This window comes from Branchiostoma floridae, chromosome 4 (assembly GCF_000003815.2).
Source record: "Branchiostoma floridae strain S238N-H82 chromosome 4, Bfl_VNyyK, whole genome shotgun sequence".
Classification (NCBI taxonomy): Eukaryota; Metazoa; Chordata; class Leptocardii; order Amphioxiformes; family Branchiostomatidae; genus Branchiostoma; species Branchiostoma floridae.
This window is the reverse complement of record NC_049982.1, coordinates 9,553,316-9,576,934: the sequence shown is the minus strand read 5'-3', so window position 1 is coordinate 9,576,934 and position 23,619 is coordinate 9,553,316. Positions and strand designations below refer to the sequence as shown.

Genomic DNA, 23,619 nt, shown 5'->3' with positions numbered 1-23,619 from the left:
CTCTCCAAGCATCAGACCAAACGATGTATAAACATTTTTTATGCCGACAATATACACTGATTTCATCACGAGTGGCACGATGGATGAACATCTAGGCTTTTGATCCTTCACTTTCCTCCGTCTACCTGTGATCGATTTTGTCCATACCTTCAGAGCGTCATAGCTACATGCTGCGCCGCCAGCCTCCACAGAGAACTCCTTGAAGCTGAGAGTGATGGGCTCCGTCCCCGTGGCGTTGATGAGCCACCTGCAGTTCAGGAAGTCGTGGTAGTTCTGAGGGTGCATGGGGGACTTGATCTCGCCACTGGGACCGCCCAGGAAACTGTTGCCACAGTCGGGGTGAACGCCCGCTATCAAAGGCCGAGGGGAAAAACAAGGGTCAGATCTAACGGAACCGATTACGACAAGTTCAAGCAGAGTTGCAATGTCAGAAATATTGTGTCATGCATGTCAATTACTTCGAGCACAAGAATTCAAGGATCATTCGAATGGGTGACAATTTTGGAAAAGAAAACCAAATAGTCCAAAACTACACAGAATCCACTGATGATCACAAGACTCACAGGTGCGTGGACAGACGTTGGAAAGTGCCCATAGAAGATTAATCATAAATATTGATACATAGGATCTTAGAAAGCTCACCCAGGCAAGGCCACGGGCACTTCTGTGTCTCGGTGTCACGTCCACTACAGCCGTTAGGGTCGGAGCAGAAGCGCCGCCTAGTCTTGGTGCAGGTGTCGTCACACGGGCTCCACTCGGTCCAGTCACTCCAGCCAACAGGCATGTCTGGGGAACGAAAAATGGGACTTTCAAAACTGGAACAAAGCTTGTTTAGTGTTGAATATGATGTATAATGTATCTCTAATTTGCAACTATGTGTATGTGCAATTGGATCTTCCAATGAGATACTTTTGTAGTATATATTTCTATTAATGAAACAAGATGAAGAAACAAGATTGAACCTGCTTGATACAAGGGCTTGTCGTTTTTTTGTTGTTTTATTTTCTCTAACAATTATATATAATTAGCCCACGGGCAAGAATTTGCATTAAAACTTATTGGTATATCTTGCTGGCTGTCAAGAAATACTATCAAACGCCGTCCTACAATTTACCTATACATACGAGTATGTAGTTGCAGTTATTCAAATACGTAGCACTAACTTAAACAATTGTAGTAATGTGGTCTTTGTGGATCCCAGACTTACGGCAGCTGTAAAGCTGGTTGATTTTCTGCACGTCCGTGGTGCTGAAGCCGTTCCGCTGACCCATGACCTCGTCGGTGGGCGTGCGGGCCACGATGGTGGGCAGTCCGCTCTTGCTGAAGGAAGTAGCGCTGTAGTGCATCACGGAGCCGTAGTCGTAGGGCGCGCCCAGCGTGTCCACCTCCGTCTGCGAGTACTTGTTGAAGTTGTGTGCCTTCCCTAATGAATGGGTAAGTAGGATTAGTGTGACGGTAATCTAAAGGTACAATTCTTCAACTTTTGGGTTTGAAGCGAGACGTAATTCATTAATGTCGGCGTTTCTTTCGAAATACCCCTGTCAAACGGGAGGAAAATAGATCGGCCGACGGGTCCGAGACCCTCTATATGTTCGGCAGTACTACGCCCGATAGTGTCTCGACCATTGCGGGATTCGTAGGGATATCGGCCGACGATCGCAGGTGACTGGGCAAAAATTTTTAATATGACGAGGTAGATAGGTAGATTTGTGCGAAAAATAAGCTTGAATCTTTGAATCCTGGGATTTGGTCACCTTCTGGAAATCACAAACGAGGCTAAAGTTCGTCGACTGTGTGTGACACTGACTGAAAGAGCGCTTAGTCAGGAACAACACTGCTTAGTATTTAGCATACACGAGAAGCCAGTACCAAAATACTGCTAACGGAGGAAGATAACATCTTTGTAATTACCATCCTGAATGTTCTCCCATTGGATGACAACCCAGTCGTCCCTGTCGCTGCGGGACTGCTCGTGCCAGAAGCCGACAGCGTGCATCAGTTCGTGCATCATGATGCCCTTGTGGATACAGCCGTTACCGAACGACACCTCCTGTTCTCCTCCAGCCACGCCCACACCAGACCAGCAACTGTAGGGAAGGGAGGAGGAGAGTATTGTCAAGACTTTGATCGTACAGACACTGTGCCTTTCTTCATAACGCTAGTACCTCAGCGCCGGCCCTCATACATGAATGAAAAACAAAACGAACACATTACTATACAGAACTAGATTGACAAGACCCACGCTCCACAACCATGACTATCTTTGATTATTCTTAACACGGGCCTTCTTCTAGTCAACTACTCGTACTCGAGCTCAGGGCCACCCCGACCGTATCTTAATCCTTCCGAGGGTCTCATTGTTTTTCTCTACGTAATGTTTGAAATGGAAATGAAACCAAGTTCCACCTACCCTGTAAGCTTCTTCATGTGGATGTAGTCGGGTTGGTTGGTCCTCGGCACAAACCGGATGCACGTCTGGAGGTGGTACTCCTCCATGGCTTGATGGATCAGGGCGATCTCCGTGCTACCTGCAGGTGGGAGGGAGCGCAACAATTGTACGGATACAATGTATGGCAAGTTCGAAAGTAATACATGTACAGAACATCAAGACTAATATCTACGAAGCTGCTTATACATAACAATGATAAATTGTTCTATGTAACAAATGACTAATCGCTATGCTACTTCAACTGAGTGGTTCAATTCATGGGCAAGTGTTATATATTGGTACACGATACAGAGTTAACATCAATTGTAAACGTATCAATTGTAAATATTCAGTACCAGGCCATGAAAGCTTGTCTGACCTTTGCTCGAGGAATAGTTTACACAAACAAGGATACATTTGCAAAATGATAATCCTTAGCTACAAACTACCATAGCCTAATTAAATCTCGCTTATAGCAGCCCGCCCAACATCCGCCCGTCGAGGAGGAGCCAGTTACAGCGCCGGCAGCAGAGTTTGTGTCACACAGACTACGAACTACTGGTGCTCGGAATGAACATGTGTTGAACGATGGAACTTACTGAAGTCGTCGGTCTTGATGACGTAGGGGATGTTTCGGGAGGTCCAGGCTTTAGTCACGTCCCTGATGGCGTTCCTGGCCATGTTCTGGGGATGGAGAGAGGGGGTTAGTCATCAGGATGTTTCTGTAGCTCAACCAATAGCGGCCTGACAGTACGCTGAGCTCATGCTTCCAAATAGATGGTAACTAAGAGACCGTGGCGTCGGGCGTGGCGTAACTGGTAGAGCGTTCAGCTCGGAATCTATAGGTCCTGAGTTCGATCCCCGCCGTGCCCCTGACGATGTGCCCTTGGGAAAGGTACTTTACACGACTTTCCTCTCTTCACCCAGGTGTACAAATGGGTACCGTGGATACCGTGTATGTGGCACTGTTAATATAAGTTACAAAACTTGAGTTACAAAACTTGAGTGCAGTGCCACATTGTCCTTGTCTGTCCAAAAGCAAATAATAAAAAAAAACCTAAGAGACCCTGGTTCTTCCTGGCAAACCCCATATAACCCCGCAAGGGGCAAAGTAGGGGGGGAGCTGAGGTCCCGGGTTAGGGCGGGCAGCCCTCCTGCCTGGCGCGGAAGCTCTCAACTGTGGGAGCACTTACTACCGCACCAGGCAGGGAATTCCACTCCGGAATTGTTCTAGGAAAATATGAGTACTTGTATGTGTCTGTTCTTGCAAAGATTGGTTTGAACTTATGTGTTCTGGTCCTGGGTAGGGCATCTCGGTCGGGACTGTAGCGTCTTTCGGAAGGAACGTAAATGGGGGTCCTGTGTTCGAGTGGGTGCCCGAGTACGTTCAAGTGGAAGGGCTAACAACCCTTCCCTGTTAGAATATTTACTCTGCTACTCACGCAGCAAGGAAACGTGTTGCCCTGTGTGCCACTAGGCACTACCAGGGTCCGAGCAAACGAACGTGGTTGATTCATCAACATGTTGGGCTTTGGATTATTACTGTATGCATTGCACTTGCGAAGTTACTTTGGGAAGGATTTTAGAGATATAAACATACGTCAACTCCCTTAATACACCGTGCATACCGTTTACATCGGTGCACGTCTGAAGCGCGCTGAAATACACGTGCTTGTCTGTACTCACCGCAGAAACTCCGGGAATGTCACCCTCGAACATGTTCAGCTCTGTAAGAGAGGGAAGACGGAACCATTAAGAGACCCACAAAAGTAACACATTGATCTAGTGTATATTTATAGCAAAGACAAAAAACACATGAGGAATACACCAAGTGTACATGGCGAGGTTCTCACCATTGTTGGCCTCCAGAATCTGGTCCATGATGTCCTTCTCCGCCTGCATTCTCGTCCTCAGGGGCTTGTCTTTCGGTACTACGATCAAAAACCACCATGTTTATTTTGTAGTACTTAAAGACGAAGTATCGCGATATTCTAACACAACACAATGCCCACTACATGTGGTATGAAATATCAACTGTTGTATTCAGACAGGCTCCGTGAAAGACTGTCTCATAAAAACAGCTGCTACTGATGTAAACCAATTAGCAACATTTCGGGTATTACATTCAAATCATGAATCATGTTCGATTACTTAGTATTGCTGCCTGGCTAGTCAAAAATAGGAAAAGGTAACGGTAGGGTCACTGACGTGACAACGATACTCACATTTCTTTTCTAGTAACAGTATTGCATCTTCTTCTGCCTTGTTCAACTGAAGAAAGGTAGAACACACTTGTTGAACAAATTTTTCAACAATATTCCCCAGTCTTCATTAGAATACATTTAGCCGTTCAGCAAACCTGCACGCAGACTACTAGAGTGATAGCTACAGAATCATTTCCCATTGTTTACAATTTATGATTGATCTAGGCCAGCTCATTACATACTTTTAAAAAATCATCTCGCATGTGTCCGAAAGCCGAAAAATTTAGTTTTTTTTACAGAAAAGACAGCCTTAGATTCTTGTTACCCGAGTTGTTCCAGTCACAGTCTGCTTGAAAATGCCGAGAATGACGATGACCTACATACGACGAAAGCAAGGAGGTTAAAGAAAGAGAGGGTGATTCTTTAACCTCCTTGGACGAAAGTGACTGCACCGTAAAGGCACCCAAAACTTGGGAACATTAAGAAATTTAAGGAGAAAGTCTAAATGAATAGACATATTGTGTGGAGAGTTGTGAAATAAATAAAGCATACTCACGGGCACAGGGCCGGCCAAGCAGGCTGCGAACAGCAGGGAGAGGGCGAAGAGGGAACGGTGCATCTCGTGCTCGGCTTGGGTCGTGTGCGTTCGTCAAACCTCGGTCGTCTGCAACTTAGCATGGCTCAGATCTGGACAGCATTTATACATCTTCGCTGTTTACTTTCCGCAGGATATCTGCGGAACAACAATTGTAGAAACACGTTCCACCCCCGTTTCTACCCAGACGTTCATTAAACGGTTTTGAATGTTATCTTGGCCGTATAATTCAAATTATACCCGAGCCCCGATAAGAAGACGCGCCTAGGATGCGGTACACAGGCGCCCCAGTAATGACGTGTCCGTTATAAAGACATTATCAGCCGATTAGCTCATATTAAGGCCAAAGGTAGATCAAACAGTAGCCCCACCTAGAAGTTGAATAATTTTACAACATGCAATTCTAATTTTGGGCGATTGTATGACCTTCTTTTCAAAAACTGCACAAATAGTATGCCGGGTTTATGAGCAGGGAACGGGTCTCGGTGTTTACAATCAGTGCTTACTGGTGGTTTTGTTGATAGCTTTGTTGTGAGCGCCGCGCAGTGAATTGTTTACAGATTTGTGAGGCTGGGCATGGGGTAGGTAAACTCATTTATCTCCATGACGTCAGGTCACGTTGACGTCAGAGCACGACGCGCCATGCGTGTTTGGCTTCCACAACACTCTCCAGAAACACCTACAAAAGTTTACAAATAAGACGTAAACAAACACCTAACGTTACACTTCTACAGACAGGAACCGGTAATGTTGTTTACCGGTGTTTTTGTGACTATTTGTATTTTTATTATTCCTTTGCCATGGAGGTCATTCAGGCAAATTCTTAGTGTGTTGTTCACACTTTTTGTGACGTACTGGCGTGGAGTGTTTGAAAGTATGGTGCGACTAACTTAACATCCTGTGTCACTCTTGGAGAAGAGAGCTGTACGAAAGAAAAGATGACCCGAGGTCAATCAAAAAGTCAATACGAAAAATCATACGATTCCAGAAGAGGTAATCATGGGTTGGTCGCAAAGAAATCCTTTGAATTTTTAGCATGCATGATAGACATTGCCATGAATGCTTTTTGAAATCCAATGCATGTTCAATGAGGAAAAACTTACGATCATTATCTTAAACGACATCGTCGTTGCCTGCTCAATATTTTGATGTTGGTTTTGTATGGTCTAACAATGTACAGTGCATTAGTTTAAAAGTTGAAAGACTGGTTCTTGACCAACGGTCACCCTTTGCTCATGCTTTCGATGGGCATTTCTGATCCAAAGTCCAAAAACGTGTGAAACCAAGGAGCTTTTATATGATAAAAGCTCCTTGGTGAAACTGGGTAAGCTAGAGACGGCCATTAGGACAGGGAATCTGGCTTTTGCAATTGTAGTTGATACTGCAACCGGACATAACTTTTAGGTGAGGGAGATTCTGCCCTTTTCTAAGCTTTTTCGTGTGAACTCCAATTATGGTATTCTTCTATGTTTTGTTTGATAGAGGAGCGTCCACCTCTCTTTAGCGAAATAACAGCTGCACTTACGGTTTAACCGATCTTTTTTTCATCGTCGTCGTTATTTGTTATAATAAATACAAGTCTGGAAAGTTCGTATCTTTGAATCAACTACTTTCAGAATAATAATATATATAAGAAACTTTCAAATTTTATGATGTTTTTGTTTTGTTTAGATCGCTATAACATAAGCCCCTTAACGGAAGAGCGAATTCAAATTCAAATTTTGCGTTGGATTTTTATTTTTTTCACATTGTTTTCTCTGCTAAGCAACAGTAGCTGTAATCTCGTTGTAATTGGGCACGTGCCAAGTAGATAAGAATCTTGAAGTTGCCAGCAGACAGGCACACGGCGGTCGCTATGGACGCTGGGTGAGAGCAAATAGTAGAAAATGGCGGCGGCGCGTGGGGTGGGGGGCAATAAAGTAGATAAAGTGAGGTTACCGATAATAAGGACGATATTGCGCACGAGGTAATTACATTCACGAGGTTATTAAACTATACTGCGTGGAATTACAACAGCTGCTTTACGCACTGACAATCTTTACGACCTGCACACAGCCTGATGTAATATCATGCACAATAATAAGCGGTGACGTCAGTTTCTCAGCCACAAATCATTATATCCGTGCTAAATTGGGAAAAAGCTTCTCATAAATAGTTGTTCCTAGCTGTCAAACTTCAATTAAGTTCTTCGCTTGAAATAGAACCAGAAATAGTGTCAGGCATTTCCGTTTGAAGATAATGGTCAGAGTATTTCAAGCCTCTTTAATATTTTCTGAAGTTTGTCATCGACAAGTTAAGTTGCATTGCAATATTGCGCCCGCAACTTTGCAGATAGGAAACATTGAATATAGAAAATGTATATAAGTAAACTTTCACACCGCGGCTGTGTGAGGTATACACATTTAAACCGCAGATCAGACACAGAACAGACAACTACAGACATGGGAAGAACCTGTAGTCCATTGTCAACACGTCCGTTTGCCATGGTATCCTATTCAGTGCAGTATATCATGCTTAAGCCCTGGACTTCTTGTTTGACAACAAACCGTAACGTTACATTTCTAATGCACAGTATCTACCACCGTATAGCAGATTATGTTTCACAGTCGTTTTCTTTCCTTGGAGTACAGTGCAACTCATGAAGCTGTACAGGGATTTGTGATTCCTTGATGGGTCTCGACCACAAAAATAAGTGCTCAAATCTCTATATCGCGGGGGAAGACGAACACTGGTCAAGGGGCCAGTTAAACCTCTTGCTCGCTCACACTTTCACGCCGGACATCCTACGACGTTGCTCGATCTCGACCACCGATCCCCATCCAAGGTTGGCACTGGGTTGGTAGTACTTTGGATTCCATCACATCCTAGCTCCATTTTATCCCCCTGATTACATGAACGCGGAATATAACTTTCCCGACTTTAATTTTTGACAATTTATAGTCGGCTGATGCAGACGACTTTTAAAGACATGTTCGTAGGCAACCTCGCCGACCAACTCCAAGCCATAGATGACTTTGGTTACGACTTACTTCAGCCATGGTCCGGGCTAACCCCCAACCACGGTCAGCCACGTCTGATAGGGACTAGGTCCGCCTCAGTGCTGGGGCTTGTAAGAGATTCTCGAGAAATAGGAACAAGTATTAGTTTCAGGCTGTATCATCTTGCCTAGATAACGTTTTAAATGTGTTAAGGCTTTCATATGTTAATGAGTTCTAGCAGGCTATCGTACCGTACAAGATTCAGATATAGGTAGGATACTCAGCCTGTAAAAGAGTAACCACATGCCAAGCTGACATAAAAACTTCCTCAATATTTTCTACAATAAACTTATGGAACCATTTGTTATCTGGACCCTTCTGACTAGTAACAGCTAATCATCGGTGTCCCGACGTTACCATCCTAGCCAGTTGAAAGCGCCTCTTTGCTTTTAAGACTAGAATTGCAAGTAGTGATGAATACATTTTGAATATTGCAATAGCAGCACCTGGCGGAGTAACTTGAATATCCATTACTTGTCGGAAGAAGGCGCTATTACATCAATGCTGTGACGTCAAATACGTGACGTCAGCTTCTAGTTGTAACAACGTTTGTCACGTAGCACTTAAATCTACATCGCAATGTACAAAACAGAATGTTGTTTTCTGTAAACAAGACATCAGCCAGATGACGTAAACGTTGACTCTATGTTTCCCATGCTAAGCACTATCATGCAGACAGATGATACATTCATGACAAGTATTTATTTACGAAATGTCATCGCAAATATTCCAATCTCTTACTCAGCTTAGGCATATCTGCAAGTTTGGCAGTTAGCTACTGAAACTTGCTTGTTTGCTTGTTGTCGTATCAATGCAGCAATTGTTCGTGGAAGCACCCATGCAAACTAACCCCAATCGACAATGTGTCCGTATTGTATTCATACATGCTGAATACATGCATTATTTGCACACCTAAGACTGTTTACAATCCACTGGAAACAAAACTCCTAGTGCTACGAAACAAAACAAACCTTCTAGCATGAAATGCTTAAGGCTGTTTGACACATAGACCCTACAGTGGGCGTGAACGTTAAATGACGACAGTGGTCTGCAACCTCGCCTCGGAACTGCAGGTCCGTACGGACGAACCTCAACACCTCCGGAAGGTACGTCCAGTTAGGGCTTGCAGTTTCTCTGAGGGGACGTTACAACCCTTCTGAGTTAACACACCTTTTGAGACATTACGAATTGCGTTAAAAGCATTTTGTTATCGACCATTTTTACCCGTACAAGACAAGGTAACCACAGACCTGGTTTGTTACATGTCATAAATAGAATGTAGCCTCCGGTTTTGAACGTACAGAATGCAAGGCTATATAACTAACTATAACTACTATGTATTAAAACATGCAAACAGTTGTTGCTTGTCCAATGTACGTACGAATAAGTCAGAAGATTCTGGTCCTGTCTCCATATAGCCGTATAAAACTACTCTTCAGTGGAACACACCAGCTTCGCAAGGACACAGCACAGCTGCAGCTGACTATGCTACAATGAACGACCTGTCACACCTAACCTTTGCACATTTGGTTCACCGCTCAATATATAGTTGAACGAACTGACTAGAACAACCTACAGCAGCATGGTCGCCTTGACGGGGTGGGTTAAGAGGAGTCCAGTGATGAACACGTATATGTCGCTACATGCAGCAGAACCCTATCCCTTTTGAGGTAAGGGCTTTTCTGTCATCATCTCAAAAGCCCCAAACCACAAAAAGGAGAGGGCACGCCGGGAGAGATGCACACAGCTCGGACACGATCATACCAGGCAGGATCTGACTTTTGCACAGGAATGGTGACTTAATACGAACATTGTAAAATGATCTTTGATGTAAACAGTTCTCGTTCTAGTTTACATGAAAAAAACGAGTACAGAGATTTTTAAAGATTAAACCGATGAGCCTGCCAGCAATTATAAAATTGCAAAACAAACAAGAAGGGAACAAGAATAACGCAAGAATCCACGAATGCAACACGGATTAAGAAGACACATGCAGCACTATCCATACCGTCGAAGTTGTTTTGTACTCATATCGCTTAAATTAGCCCAGAGCCCAGCCAAGCTACATGAGTAAATCTAGAGGTGTGTCTCTTTGCATTCGACGATCAAACCACCCAATCTACTTATAGCTTAGATAAAGGCTTTGCGTTGACTTGGTTTGTATATCTGTTGGAAACAGCAGGAACATTTGGACCACACGTATGATATTTGAGCGAGAACGACCAACATAGTCGTCTATTTTCATTATTAGAATTATGAAACGCTATCTGTGTACTCTATATGATGCTCTGTATTGCCAATTGTAAAACGTGCTGTGTTGTTGTTGTTGTTGTTGGAGATGGCAATGCAATATAAATTTGATTCAGACGTTTTTTTTCTGTTTACAACATTCCATTCAACAATACTAACTGTGGGTTGTGACAAACTTTGAATATGTTATGAAACCTGACACGAAAAGTACAATTATGTAATGGCAACACTACCGTGTGTGTGAATCAAAAGATTATGGCCAACGTACGCCCAAGCCTGGGGACTGGCTGAATCCAACAAATACCACTGCTAGAAACTTTTAATCTAGAAACCGCTGGTCTACAATGATCTATGAACGCTACAAAATAAACATCCAAGTACCACAAAGATACACAAGTACCACAGTTAACATAATGGCAAGTTATCTGTGCCTAGAATCTAGATGTTTTGCACGTTGTTATGAATCGCAGTGATACCTGTCCAGGGTATTTTGTCCCTACTAAATTGCAACATCGCACTGACATCGAGGAATCGCCATATCAATTGCATGTATCAAAGTAAGGCGATAGGCGTATATACCCATTAACATTGATAGGAACGTACAAGGTCAAATACCCCCTACGTAGAGTCAACAGCTACCCCCAACGTATACTATCATTAAAATATTTTGAGGGGGTCAGGAAGATATGCTATGTTATGTGATTACTAAGCTGAAAAACTCAAAAACTGTTTATTCAAATGCTTAGCAGTCAGTTGCAAGTCAATAGCTGACAAATTAAAAATCTCAGATATTATTCTCAGAAGTTAACGTTGTGTAACGTCTGTTGTTTTCAGTATACTCGGAGTGACACAAATCCTGCTGTAGATTATTTGCTGCATGCTTTAAACACAAATTGAAGGCCTATTTGGGGTTTGAACTCGTTACTTATCACATCCAAAGCGAGAACCAAACCCTAGACCACTAAGACGCACACATTCTGTCTTCTTATTACTGTCTATCCCCCATTTCTTAGCCGAGTCACGGCTTCTAAGACTTAGTTTCTACAATACGGTCGTTGTTGTTTTTCCTTTTACTCAATGTGCATGTACGTAGAGACAAAACATAACAAAACAATCACTCAACATATCAGTGACATTGTACGCACATCTCTCACTCTGAGTCTGAAAGCAGATTGCCTTTGTGATTAATGAATCAGTCCTATCACAACTATCTATATGATCACTTAAGTCATAAAAATGTATTTGGCCCTATTGCCCTTTTTCTAGTAGAATATCAAAATTAGATCTTTTATTATTATGAAATATACGTACAATGTATACATTGTAACACGGGTAATAATATCAGTTGCAAACTTTACGAACAACTAAGAAAGCTGCTAGCAAAACACAAATGATTACACAATAGCTAGCACAAACAATTGAAGAATATCTGAATAATAATGGACCATGTGAAAAAAGGTTTTACCTGTTTCAATTCATTAAAAACGCCTTCACTTAAATTTTTCCTTTTCACTGTAAACCGGCTACTTTATAGTGAAATCTTGGCTATTGATAATTGGGAGGCATATCAAGAAGTCTTGATCACTTTACAACCGTTACAATTGTTGTGCACTTGATATGATATGACATCGCTAAAGTGATGAAGGATTAACTTCAAGCTGACCAGGAGTGCCGATCTGAAGTTCAGCACTTGCATGTGATATAAACAGTATAAACAGAACAAAACTTCCTGCAGAATCAATTACAGTGGTGCCTGATAATCCTACTACAGTGTCAGTGATCGTATCAGGCAGAACGAGACCATTATATGTTATTAGTTAGTGAAAATGGAAATGATAAGCTGCAATTGTATTTTATCCCATGAAGCTAAGAAACTAAACATGTGCACATCATGTACCTGTAGCTAAGTCAACGATGCGAAAGAGGAACGTAGAAGACTAGATGGAAGAATGGTAACAACTTAGGCTGTTGGTCATGACCTGTAAGCCTCCTCTCCTGTTGGGGATTCTATCTGGTCAATAGAACCGTAGAACTCACCAATTGCAAGGTTGATGTGGATGTTTAAACTAGAACACCTGGAAATTCAAGCTCTTACCACTTCGTTTGATACATGTGTATCGTTAAAAGAAATAACGTCCACCTCATGGTGTCTAAGAAAGCACAGTTGTGCCTGAAGAAGTGATGAGGCCATGGAGGTTGATGTTCGTACCACAGGACAGGTAGAGACGTCACAATGTCCATCTCCTCATTGGTAGAGTTGGTTAGAGTCCCTCAAGCATCTCCAGTGTAAGCCGGGTTCAGGATGGCACAGACCTTAGGATATTGATACACAGTAACAGTGAAGGAACTCACACGAAGTGGTACAATATTATAGGAGCAAAATTTGCCCGCGAAGTGAAGAGTCAGTCTCAAGTTAAACACACAAACGACAATGACCAATCATGGCGCACAACAATTTTGCTGCAAGCAGCATATCAACGTAAAGGACCTGCTTTTCGCCCTACGTGATGCGGAATCCGAAACTAAGATTTCCATCAAAGCAGGTGATGTACACTACCATTGTACATTTCACGATAAAAAAGATAGAAAACCGTCCTAAACGTGCTATAACTGAGGGTATGTTAATCAGAATAGCATGTAAACTAAGCAAAATCGATGTCAAAGTGATGACATTTCACCATGTCCCATTCCAAGATGGCGGACTCCCGAGATGATGGCGCACGTACGGCAGGTGAATTGTGGGTAGTTAAATGTCGATTGCATTCCACTTATAATTCATTCATCATTGTTTGTTTGTTGGTTCGTAATGTTTTATGGGTGTAATGAGATAAAGGTTGGCTTAAAATACGCGACAGACTCAACAATCACAATACGACATAAGAACTCACAATATATTATGGTAAGCCTGTTGTTAGCTAGGGAGTTAGAGACGCGCACAACGTGAATTTATAGAGAAACAGGTGGCTAAAAACATGCTGAAGAAACAAAGAATTAACATGAAACCAGAGACAACAGATACGGTAAATCACATTAAGCTCGATGCTTCCGTGTGTGTAAAGACAGTATAGTATAATTTTACGAAATATGTCTTCAACACATGACGGATTATTTGAGTTACCCAAATGAGAGAAAAGACACCAAACAAGTCATGGTAACGTTTCCCTCCAAATTTAAGTGGCCATATTGTCGCACTCGCATTGATAGCAAGACTAAACGTACTACACCTCAACAACAGCTAAGTGACACCAGGGAATGGTAAAAACTAACGGTTAAAGAATGATGGCAGCAAACTGAGAATCTTCAGACTTCCAAAGACATGTTAACCTCCTAATGAACCTCAAGAAAATCTTACTGATTCATGGCCCAATAACTACAACTAATATATCAACATCAGTATTGGGAGGACATGGTGGTTGTAGGTTTCAAGTCTGGACGATTTTGTGTCGTGTGATAGTTCCAACGTGGGTGTTTCCTCTGTTGAAGACGACTTTTATTTAACAATGAAGTGTTGGTATTTTTAAAACTCCACAAGGGAAAAGCCTGCCGCGATTTTGTGGCAAACTTACATCAATCAGTACTGAAGACCTTGGTGCAAATCACATTCTAGATGGAACAAAACATTACTTTTATCACAGCTACTCTGTGCTAAAATGTTTACATGTAGGTAACTAGTGACTCATGGAATTAAGTAAGCTGTCACAGTCTTCTAAGCATAATTCAACGGGACCAAAAGGGCTCACCCAATGTCGTTGGTGACTCTCATTGTGATAAGCGTATAAGTTTGGGTGTGTCCTTGTTGGTCCCATTGAACTGTGCTTACAAGAATGGTATCTCTCAGTCCATTCTACATACAAAATGATCAACATTTGGACAGAAAGCAGTTCCCCTAGAAACCCATTTTCTTGCTCAGCATGTTGTGCAAGAAACGCCCACGCATTTCTGGCAGCTGGCAATGTCTTGGATACCACCTGAAGACAACAGAGGCTGGTGCCATGTTTTCCTGGAATGTTTCAAGTCATGGTTTGTAGGAATTGTGTTTGGTTTGACAGAAATGTTTGAATTCGACAGTGTTTGGTTTTTAATTTGCTTAGAACTTCAAGCCCACACGTTACGTAGTCAACCTACATAGCTGGATAAAAGATGTGGATGTCTGCATCTGCTGATGAACACCTGCCTGTTATTACCATACTAGTCCTTCTGCATTTTTCAAGAATCCTAAACACACGATCAACCTTTTACAAACCGTGGTATCAACCTTGATATCAATAATCGAAATGCATGTACAGTAGATGCTACGTCTGCTTAAGTTGTCAGTTTAGTTTTTTTTTCTGCCACCATGACATTTTCCGAGCTGCTTTTTGCTGGAAATTTGTACGTACAACATAGGAAACGAACCGTCGCATCATGTCAATATCAACTTTTACATATTAGTAGACCCTATATCTAAAAGCATTAAATAGGGCACTGCTTCTCAGACATTCGACTTCGACGTTGATAAGATAGACGCACTTTTTCCAGAAAAGAAACGAAAGAAAGATGAGAAAGTTCTCAACAAAACGGATTGTCTGGACACAACAAGCAGTTTTGGTCCAACAAAAAGTTGCAGGCAAAAGTCAATGAGGAAACAGACCTCTACACGTTTTATCTGGTAAAATAACACAATGTCAACAAGATAAACGTCAATGAAATGTGCCCTGTGAATTGTTACTTTCAAATTCTGTTAGGCACAGACCACTCTATGATCATATTAAGAGTTTTCAAAATCCCGTACTGAATGTCTTTCTTATTTCATCATCATTTCTTATAAATTCGTGTAGAATTTGACACATTTGCATTTATTTAGGTTAATATGGCATACGTTGGTCAAAATGACAATCAACAGCGCATATCATGCATAGGATAGGAAATATCACTACAGATCCCAAATACATTTTTTAAACCAACATACGCATATTTGTCAGAACTGATACGACACTACACACTCATTGTTGAAAATTATGCATATAGGACATAAGTATACATATTGTGACATAGATGTTTTCTTCCTTTTGCATATTGTACAGAAGATTTTATATTTCCTAACCTGTTGTGATCTATATTATCATATCTACTACTATGATTATCAAAACATTATCCAACTATTCGATGTATTCTATTCCAGCGTTAATGTTTAACTGTAGTTACCATATTGCTTGCGAGGTGAGATACTCAATGATTGCCCACCGTTCCACCGTTATGTTTTGTATTCATTTAAACAGCACGAAATACACAAATCAATAGAATGAAATAACACGTATTTCTGAATCTCTCTCTCAGTTGAACCTAAATTGTGCTTACGTACCTCAATAGGTGTACGCGTTCGATTTTCCGAAAGTCCCCAAATACATATATGCCCGCTATATATCTATTCAATGATACTACATGTAGTAATCTATGTTTTCGAAAGCTACTTTGGTAAGAACACAAAATTTGTACATTAACCAAAATTCATCTTAATAATGGCTTCCGTGTAGCGGATTTCTGATCATCCTCCGCAACAGGTGACACATGCAACATGCATCGTGGCGTTCTGAAGCTATGCTCATCTCCTGATACTTAAAGTCGTCCTAATGAGTTCGAGATATGTAAATTCACATGGAAACCAAACTGACGGCTCCCTTGCGAAAGCCTCTGTTGTGTTTTCATTGTGAACGAAGACGTCACTTCAACAGGTTCCATACACAAACACACATCGCATCTTATCTTCCACGACGTCTTCTACTTACATATTCTTCTACTGGTTTCGTGCTCATTACCACAATTACGGACTGTACGGAAGAAATAAAAGGGGAAATAAAATCACAGACACCTCACGAATCCCTCTGGTAGGCTTACCTTGTGAATACACGCGTCCTGACCAGTAACTACCTTGTTTTGAGGCTCCGTGGCCAGCAGCGACATATCATCATTAAGTTGTGTGCGTGCGTGGGCGGAGATGCGAGAATAACATCACGACGCAGCTACAGAAAGCCTTCTGCGCCAGACATGGCTGGCACGAAGACGGGTCCGCCGCTTTTTCTTCTCGTTTGTTCTCCAATATTCAAAAGTTCAACCATTTTTCTAAGTACGTTTTCGTTGTAGTAAAAGTTTTTCTCGTTCAGAACGTTTACATTTCGTCAACTCAATACTATATAAGAGTATGAATATATGTATATATATATCCATGCACGTTCTTGAGAGATGCAAACGCTGTTTTGATATCACTGATGACGTTTTTGCACGCTTTTATGAAAATATGGCTTAATTGTAACGTTTGAACTGTTCAAAAAGTTTTTCTTTGATAAGCGTATTTCTGAGAAAAAAAGACCCACACACACCTCGTTACAAACTATTGCATAGAAATGCTGGTCAAACATGATACTTGTAATAAATTAGAACATTATGTGCAACATTTTAACATGGGGAGGCATAATGCAATGTCATTGATCAAATAATCTGATTCACCAGGTCTAAACATTGCCTTTAAAAATTATCCTTCCTCGGGCTCCCAGGTTTAAAGTTCACACTATAGCTAAGGGAGATATATGGATAAGGAAACCAGTGTAAAAGGACAATGGAGTTGAGGTACACAACGATGCATGATTCTGTACACTGATGTTAACGTCAATCAACTATGAGGTGTATAACAACATCCATCTGGAGCAATGTATCTTGTTCAGGACATGTGAATATTGACAGCACTTGCTAATCGCCATCATTGTAATTTCCTATGCATATCTGGTGGTATATTATTGATATTGTTTGACTCATTTTTGTACAATTCTAGTTTGTAGTGTATTTTGCTGTTACTGTCACTGTCACTGTTTTGATGTTCGGTCAGACAGGTCTAAACGTCCTGGATAAACAAAGGAAAGTGGAAAGGTCCCGTCTTGTCAAAACAGAGCAGTTAAAGATTTGACGGTACAACTTTGGAATTGACAAGCGACAATTATCCTTTTGTCGGCCACATCCAGTTTACACTGAGGCATTGCTAACAACTACAATGCCGTCAAGACCAGAGATAACAATATGTGGATGGTGTGGTAATGATGTACATGTGTCCAAAACTAGCTACCGAAGCTCTCTTTCCATGCTAGATGTTATGCCGATGCGTCCTGGGTAGCATGCCGTATGGTCAACAGTGACAGTTCTGCTCTGGACAAACTTCATCTTTCTTCCAACAGTTGGGTCGCGGCTAGCCTACACATCCTGAGTCCACATGTTCACATATTCAGGTCTGTTGTATGAACGGTGCTTAACACTACACATTCTGTAAATGAAATGATTTTAAAAAATCCACTTCTCATGTAAACAATATTGTTGTCTACACACACAAACTCTTGCCGCCCCTCGTCGCATCTCCCTGTATGCCGTAGCTCCGTCATGACAACATTCCTGTCATATTTTGTCCAACATAAACGTACAATTTTTCACTCCTTGGCTTTGCTTTCTACATGCATATTGTCTGTTTTTGCTCGCTTAAGCAACTGAGCAACGTAGAATAGAAGTTGACAGAAGAGAGAGCACCATGAGTTCAGTACCCATAGGACCCGTTTGTAGTACCACTGCCGCCATTGCAGCACTCTGGTATCTATGTAGGGCAGAAAGCCGTGTCCCGATTCAGGTCACCACAGTGGCGCTCATTCATAAAGCTGGCATTTTATACTCAGCTACTGCAGTGCACTGGTGTTTTCTTGTCATGCCTTCTTTGGTTTTTGTTTGTTTGTTTGTTTTGTTTTACTAAACTTTTAGCATTTATCAAACGACAGCGTTGTGCTGGCTTCGCTCTTAGGTCAGCAGTAGAGGTTACATTGTTGTGTACAATAGCGCTCGACGTTCTTTCTTAAGGTTTTCTTTAAAATTCGGAAGGAAAATTCTTTGGTTATATCGAATCATATTTCTCAAAAATTCACATGTTTGAAAGCATAAGTTATATTTGTTTATGCTCCATTAAAATGTGAGAATAAGCAAATGACAATGTTGAAATAGTAACGCAAGAAAATTACCTCGGGTGCTGAGTATTTTACTATTTACTTCGGAAACAACCGGTAACTTTTAAAGACAACAATGAAAAAAATGAAAATGCAATAATCTTTGAACCTAAAATGGTCCCAGGTGTTTGTACGGTATGACCTTGATCTTCCAAATCAGCCGTCAGCTGAACCGGGCAGGCCTGGGGAGGAAGCACTGAACCCACACCGTTATGTAAGGCGCAAAACTGTACTGCTGGTGTCTCCCTATTGTTGTGTCAAGTTTATCCAAGCTGTTGCTAGAATTTAGGAAACCATTCCAAAGGAACAATCTATTTAGTGTGATGATCAAATAAACGAAAAAAATGCAATCAAAGTGCATTAATTATTTGCTTCATCAGCAAGAAAAGCGGTCTGTTACAGACATGAACTTCTGTCATGTTGGACGTTGGTTTTCGACTGAAGGAAAACCAGCAACAGAAGGACTGTAAGTGAGGCTTTGTGTCTCAAAGTGCGGCGTAAATTATGGGGACAATTAGCCCAACACATCATGGACTTGATTCAATAGGTGATGATGCCTACGGTAAAACCGTGGGTCGATAGGAGTGTGATTTAGTATTTAGTACAACCGCCCAAACCGCAGGACACGACCTACCCAAGGACTTACCATCATTAACGGACAGGAGAGTAGTAATAGGGTGTATCTATCTATTCATGGGTAAAAAAGATATCGATGATGATGTTGATATATTCCAGCTCTATGCAAATGTATCTCAGAAAGCCATATTCACATAATCACATTATTCATCATATTCATATTCATAATAGTCCTTTGTGCTCTACTTATTATCATTCTTATCTGGTGTATAACTGATGGATGTCGTGGAGCTCCTACGACCACTGTGGTTACAGGCCGTGAGTGAGTGAGTGATATTACTGTATCTATCCAATAGATTTAAATACTATTATACTTTTACTAGATACTGTTGCATGTTGCAATTAGCCTTCGCACAAGAATTTGCAAATAAACAAACTTATTTTTGTTTTCAAATGAGAGGAAATGGTACTTCTGAACTGTGATGTTGTTTCCGAGTGAGGCCGCCAGTATATGGAAGAAAAGAACTTGGAGGGCGTGGCCCATACTTGAAGAAGCGGACGAGAAAGCCTTGAAAATTCCAATCAATAGATCAATCAATCAATCGATCAATCAAAAATAAACCAATAAATAGATAAAAAAAATCAAAGAATCCATTGCTTTTGTTTTGTATTTCCTCATGAGTCACATCAATCATAACGTCGACACACATCTCAAATGCCGGTGTCAGTTGTGTTGAGGCTGCCGAGCTTACTTTCAGTGTTTCTCATGTTTAGCTTAGCTTGAAGATTTTCTTGAGCATGAAGTAAATATCAAAATAAAGGACAATCCTTGCTCACTGAAATAGCCTTCTTAATGAGACATCCGGGTAATGTGGTTAGTACATAATTTTGTCTGTACCTGCTGCCAAGGTCATTAGGAAAGCTTTCACGTCATACATGCGGATTCAATTAGCAACTTTATTACAGACGTCATCAAAAATGCATATTGCGTCATATGACTCGTGCAATTTTCCAAATTGCGCAGCAGAGGAGAACAATAAGACGGCGGCGTGTTTGCGTTCTGAGCATCTGGAAAGGGTCTTAAGATGTTGCCTCCGATGTGCCAGTCTCAGTAGCGGTGTAGCATGCTGCAGAAACGACAATGTGTAGTGCATTGCTACCTTCGCCATGGTTATGTTTTCGGAGGGGCTCTCGAAGCTCAAGCTTCTGTTCCGAACGGCTTTAAGGATCTACTGTTTTTCATATCTCTTGTGGTCAAGATTTGTGAGGGGCAAGGCGTATCTTAAAATAGCTGGGGCCAATTTTGCTTAACTTGAGAATACAGTAACTACCGTAGTTTCATTGTACAATGGGAAATCATCATTCTCTATGTACTGCAGAACCAGTCTCTTCTCTTGGTTAACCGTTTTCGACTCAATCTATGTAACGTTAATCTAGTTGTCATAATTTCAATGGCTTTTTGAATATGACTTTCACCTCTATAAAACCTTCATATGTGTGACGGGGAAAAATGGCTGCGAAGCTCCGCCCATGCTGCAAATGATAGCTAAGGACAGGAGGAGCGTCGCGTTCTGTCCCAGCCACGTGTGTACGTGTGCGGCCATTATAGGACAGGGGGAGGGACGCGTTCTGTCCCAGCCACATGTGTACGTGTGCGGCCATTAGATGATAGGAGGAGGGACGCGTTCTGTCCCAGCCACATGTGTACGTGTGCGGCCATTATAGGACAGGAGGAGGGACGCGTTCTGTCCCAGCCACATGTGTACGTGTGCGGCCATTATAGTACAGGAGGAGAGTCGTGTTCTGTCCCAGACACATGTGTACGTGTGCGGCCATTATAGGACAGGAGGAGAGACGCGTTCTGTCCCAGCCACATGTGTACGTGTGCGGCCATTATAGGACAGGAGGAGGGACGCGTTCTGTCCCAGCCACATGTGTACGTGTGCGGCCATTATAGGACAGGAGGAGAGTCGTGTTCTGTCCCAGACACATGTGTACGTGTGCGGCCATTATAGGACAGGGGGAGGGACGCGTTCTGTGCCAGCCACATGTGTACGTGTGCGAACATTATAGGACAGGGGGAGAGACGCGTTCTGTCCAAGCCACATGTGTACGTGTGCGGCCATTCATCCTTGTACGGGAGGCTGTCCCAAGGGCAAGCACGTCTTTGTTTGGGACGGATAATCGGAGGTCGGAGCGGCTTCTGTCTCACGATTTGAACGTCGAAAATGTCATTTTCTTTGGTCTACTTATCAGCAGACTTTATCAGCAGACAAGTCTTGCCATTGGAGGATGGGATTGGTTACCATGGCAACCTAAAGGGAGGGGCCTCAGGAAAGGTGTCATGGTTGACAGCGATTGGGCCCGGCGGGAAAACAGCCATCGTTTTTGTCGTGTTTCTAAATGGCCTAAATTCTAGTCAAATGTCGTCATGTGGATAACATGAAGTAATCTATTCCAAAACAGACGAGAAAGCTTAAGCACAGACAAAGGGGACGGGGTAAAACAGACACGACAGAAACCAGACCACTACTAGACAACACCTACCAGTTCCAGTACTCGCCCGGGGCCTGGCCTGTGAAAAGGTTGTGATGAAATCAACAATGACATTAGCCCGATGCAGAACGCAGTATGTGTGCAAGAGGAAAATTATCATGCATGTGGGTCCGTTTGTCAGAATTCATCTCCGTGCTTATTTGGAGTCGTCCTTAACGGGTTCATGATGGGAGTGACGTCACGCGGGCGGCTGCAAGGTGGCCTGATGCTATTGACTGGCGTGACCTCAATTGTTGTCGGAAGTACGACAAAATACGTCATTTTGCACGGGTAGGCCTTACAAACGGTTCATGTGGAGAATATACAGTGGTGTTTTTGCCAGGAAAGGGCCGAAATGTCGGAAACTATATCTGTTTTCTTGCGAGGATATGGCAGACATAAGATGACATTTTAGACCCAAGCCAGTCTATGTGGGAATTTTGCCAATACATGAGTAAACAAGTATATGTTATCGTCATACTTCTGTATTATTCACCAATGCAACGTAATTTAGTATGGAATTACAAATATCAAAAGATACCAATAGCTGTGTTCATTTCATGCTCAGATCCTTCCGTTCCTAAGCCATAGTATTAACCACATCGGTCGGTCAGGAGGGGAGAGGGGATGTACAGTGGGCGCCAAGGACACGGAAAAGATGCTCACCTGCTCGTCAGAAGCTGCCGCAGGTAGCTAAAACGTTCGCAACAGGAGGGACATGCAGAGATCGTGACCATCGCATCCAACAAGCACTGGCCAAAACCGACGTGTTTGTGCCGAAGCTTTGGTTGCATCAGGAGAGGGGGTTGCCGGTAGGTATATGCACGCACCCCCCTCTAGGGCTGACCGGTGACGTGTACATGGCGCAGTGACGCGGGGATTGCTCCCAACGGCATCAAATCATTCCCCGATTGCAGGAATATTTACGCAATGCATCTATGCAGAGCGATGCGAAAAATACGCAAACAGGCGACTCGGCGTATCGACCGTGACGTTAACATAAAACAGGTACATCTCTCGGCAGACACTTGCACAGATCTATCCTAATAAACATGGGTGATTTGGCGAGGCATTGATGATGATGCACCTGGGGAGGGGCATCCCGCCTTCCCGAAATGACAAAGGTGAAATCCCGAAACGTCCTTGTCCAAGTTCACGAGCACCGCAAAATGGCTTTCTCGGCATTACACAAATGGGGAAGAAAAACATCAACGCAAAAAGCATTTCGAAGCGAACGCACCTTTGCGAGGAGCATCTTCCAATTCCTCCTCCTCCCTTGACGTCATAGCGCACCGCCATCCTTAGGACTGGCAGCGGCGCTCCGTCTGTCTTATACACCAGCATCCCCCGGTCCAGCCGGACTGCGCGTGGCACCCCCGTTACAGCATACTCCCTCCCACGCCGGCATCCACCCACTGAATAGTGACCGTGCGGGTAAAAATAGCTCCCCCGATTTCGTCTGCATCTTTATCCGTTCAGCGCTCCCCTACTGCCGCCCACGGGTAGCGGTGTTGCGAGCTCGCGCGTACATAGCCCCGCTACATTTATAGATGCAGCGGGGCGAGCACGGCTTCCTCACGAATTCTAATATTAATCGCCCTAGTTACGTATTGACGTCAGTTTTGGGCTCAACCAATAAGGACCATCCAAAAATAACTAGAATATGATATTCTTAGCACCGAGTAAGCTATATTTAGCATCTTTCCATGACACTGGGGGATAGAATGTTAATTTGTTGGGGTCCAGGCTAGGAAATAACTTGGACTGGTCGTTACACCCTCAACAATTCCCGGAAAATGATGACCTCGGGGTGAGACCGTTATAAACATGTCCGATCACAAAACACCTGTGATTATCCAAACCGCGAGGTGCTGCTGTGCGGACGGAACGTTTCCCGAAAACAGAGATTGTTCTGGAGGCAGTGGAGGCGTTGAAAACATTTCCACGGCTGTATTTGTCTGATGAGTAGCCGTAGAAATGTTCT

General features: G+C 42.7%; 1 protein-coding gene across 1 annotated transcript in view; it reads right to left on the bottom strand.

Annotated features, from left to right (window-relative positions):
- Positions 1–23,023, bottom strand: part of LOC118414199 (astacin-like metalloendopeptidase) — a 27,150-nt gene extending 4,127 nt beyond the window's left edge. Inside the window, exons 1-11 of the mRNA XM_035818069.1 lie at positions 22,876–23,023; positions 5,189–5,365; positions 4,654–4,699; positions 4,282–4,359; positions 4,115–4,155; positions 3,028–3,112; positions 2,411–2,528; positions 1,912–2,087; positions 1,208–1,423; positions 643–786; positions 148–350 (exon numbers count right to left, since the gene is read on the bottom strand). Coding sequence (XP_035673962.1) covers positions 148–350; positions 643–786; positions 1,208–1,423; positions 1,912–2,087; positions 2,411–2,528; positions 3,028–3,112; positions 4,115–4,155; positions 4,282–4,359; positions 4,654–4,699; positions 5,189–5,251 — 1,170 coding nt within the window. The 5' untranslated portion in view covers positions 5,252–5,365; positions 22,876–23,023. The remainder of the gene's footprint in view (positions 1–147; positions 351–642; positions 787–1,207; positions 1,424–1,911; positions 2,088–2,410; positions 2,529–3,027; positions 3,113–4,114; positions 4,156–4,281; positions 4,360–4,653; positions 4,700–5,188; positions 5,366–22,875) is intronic.
- Between the last annotated feature and the right edge of the window lie 596 nt (positions 23,024–23,619).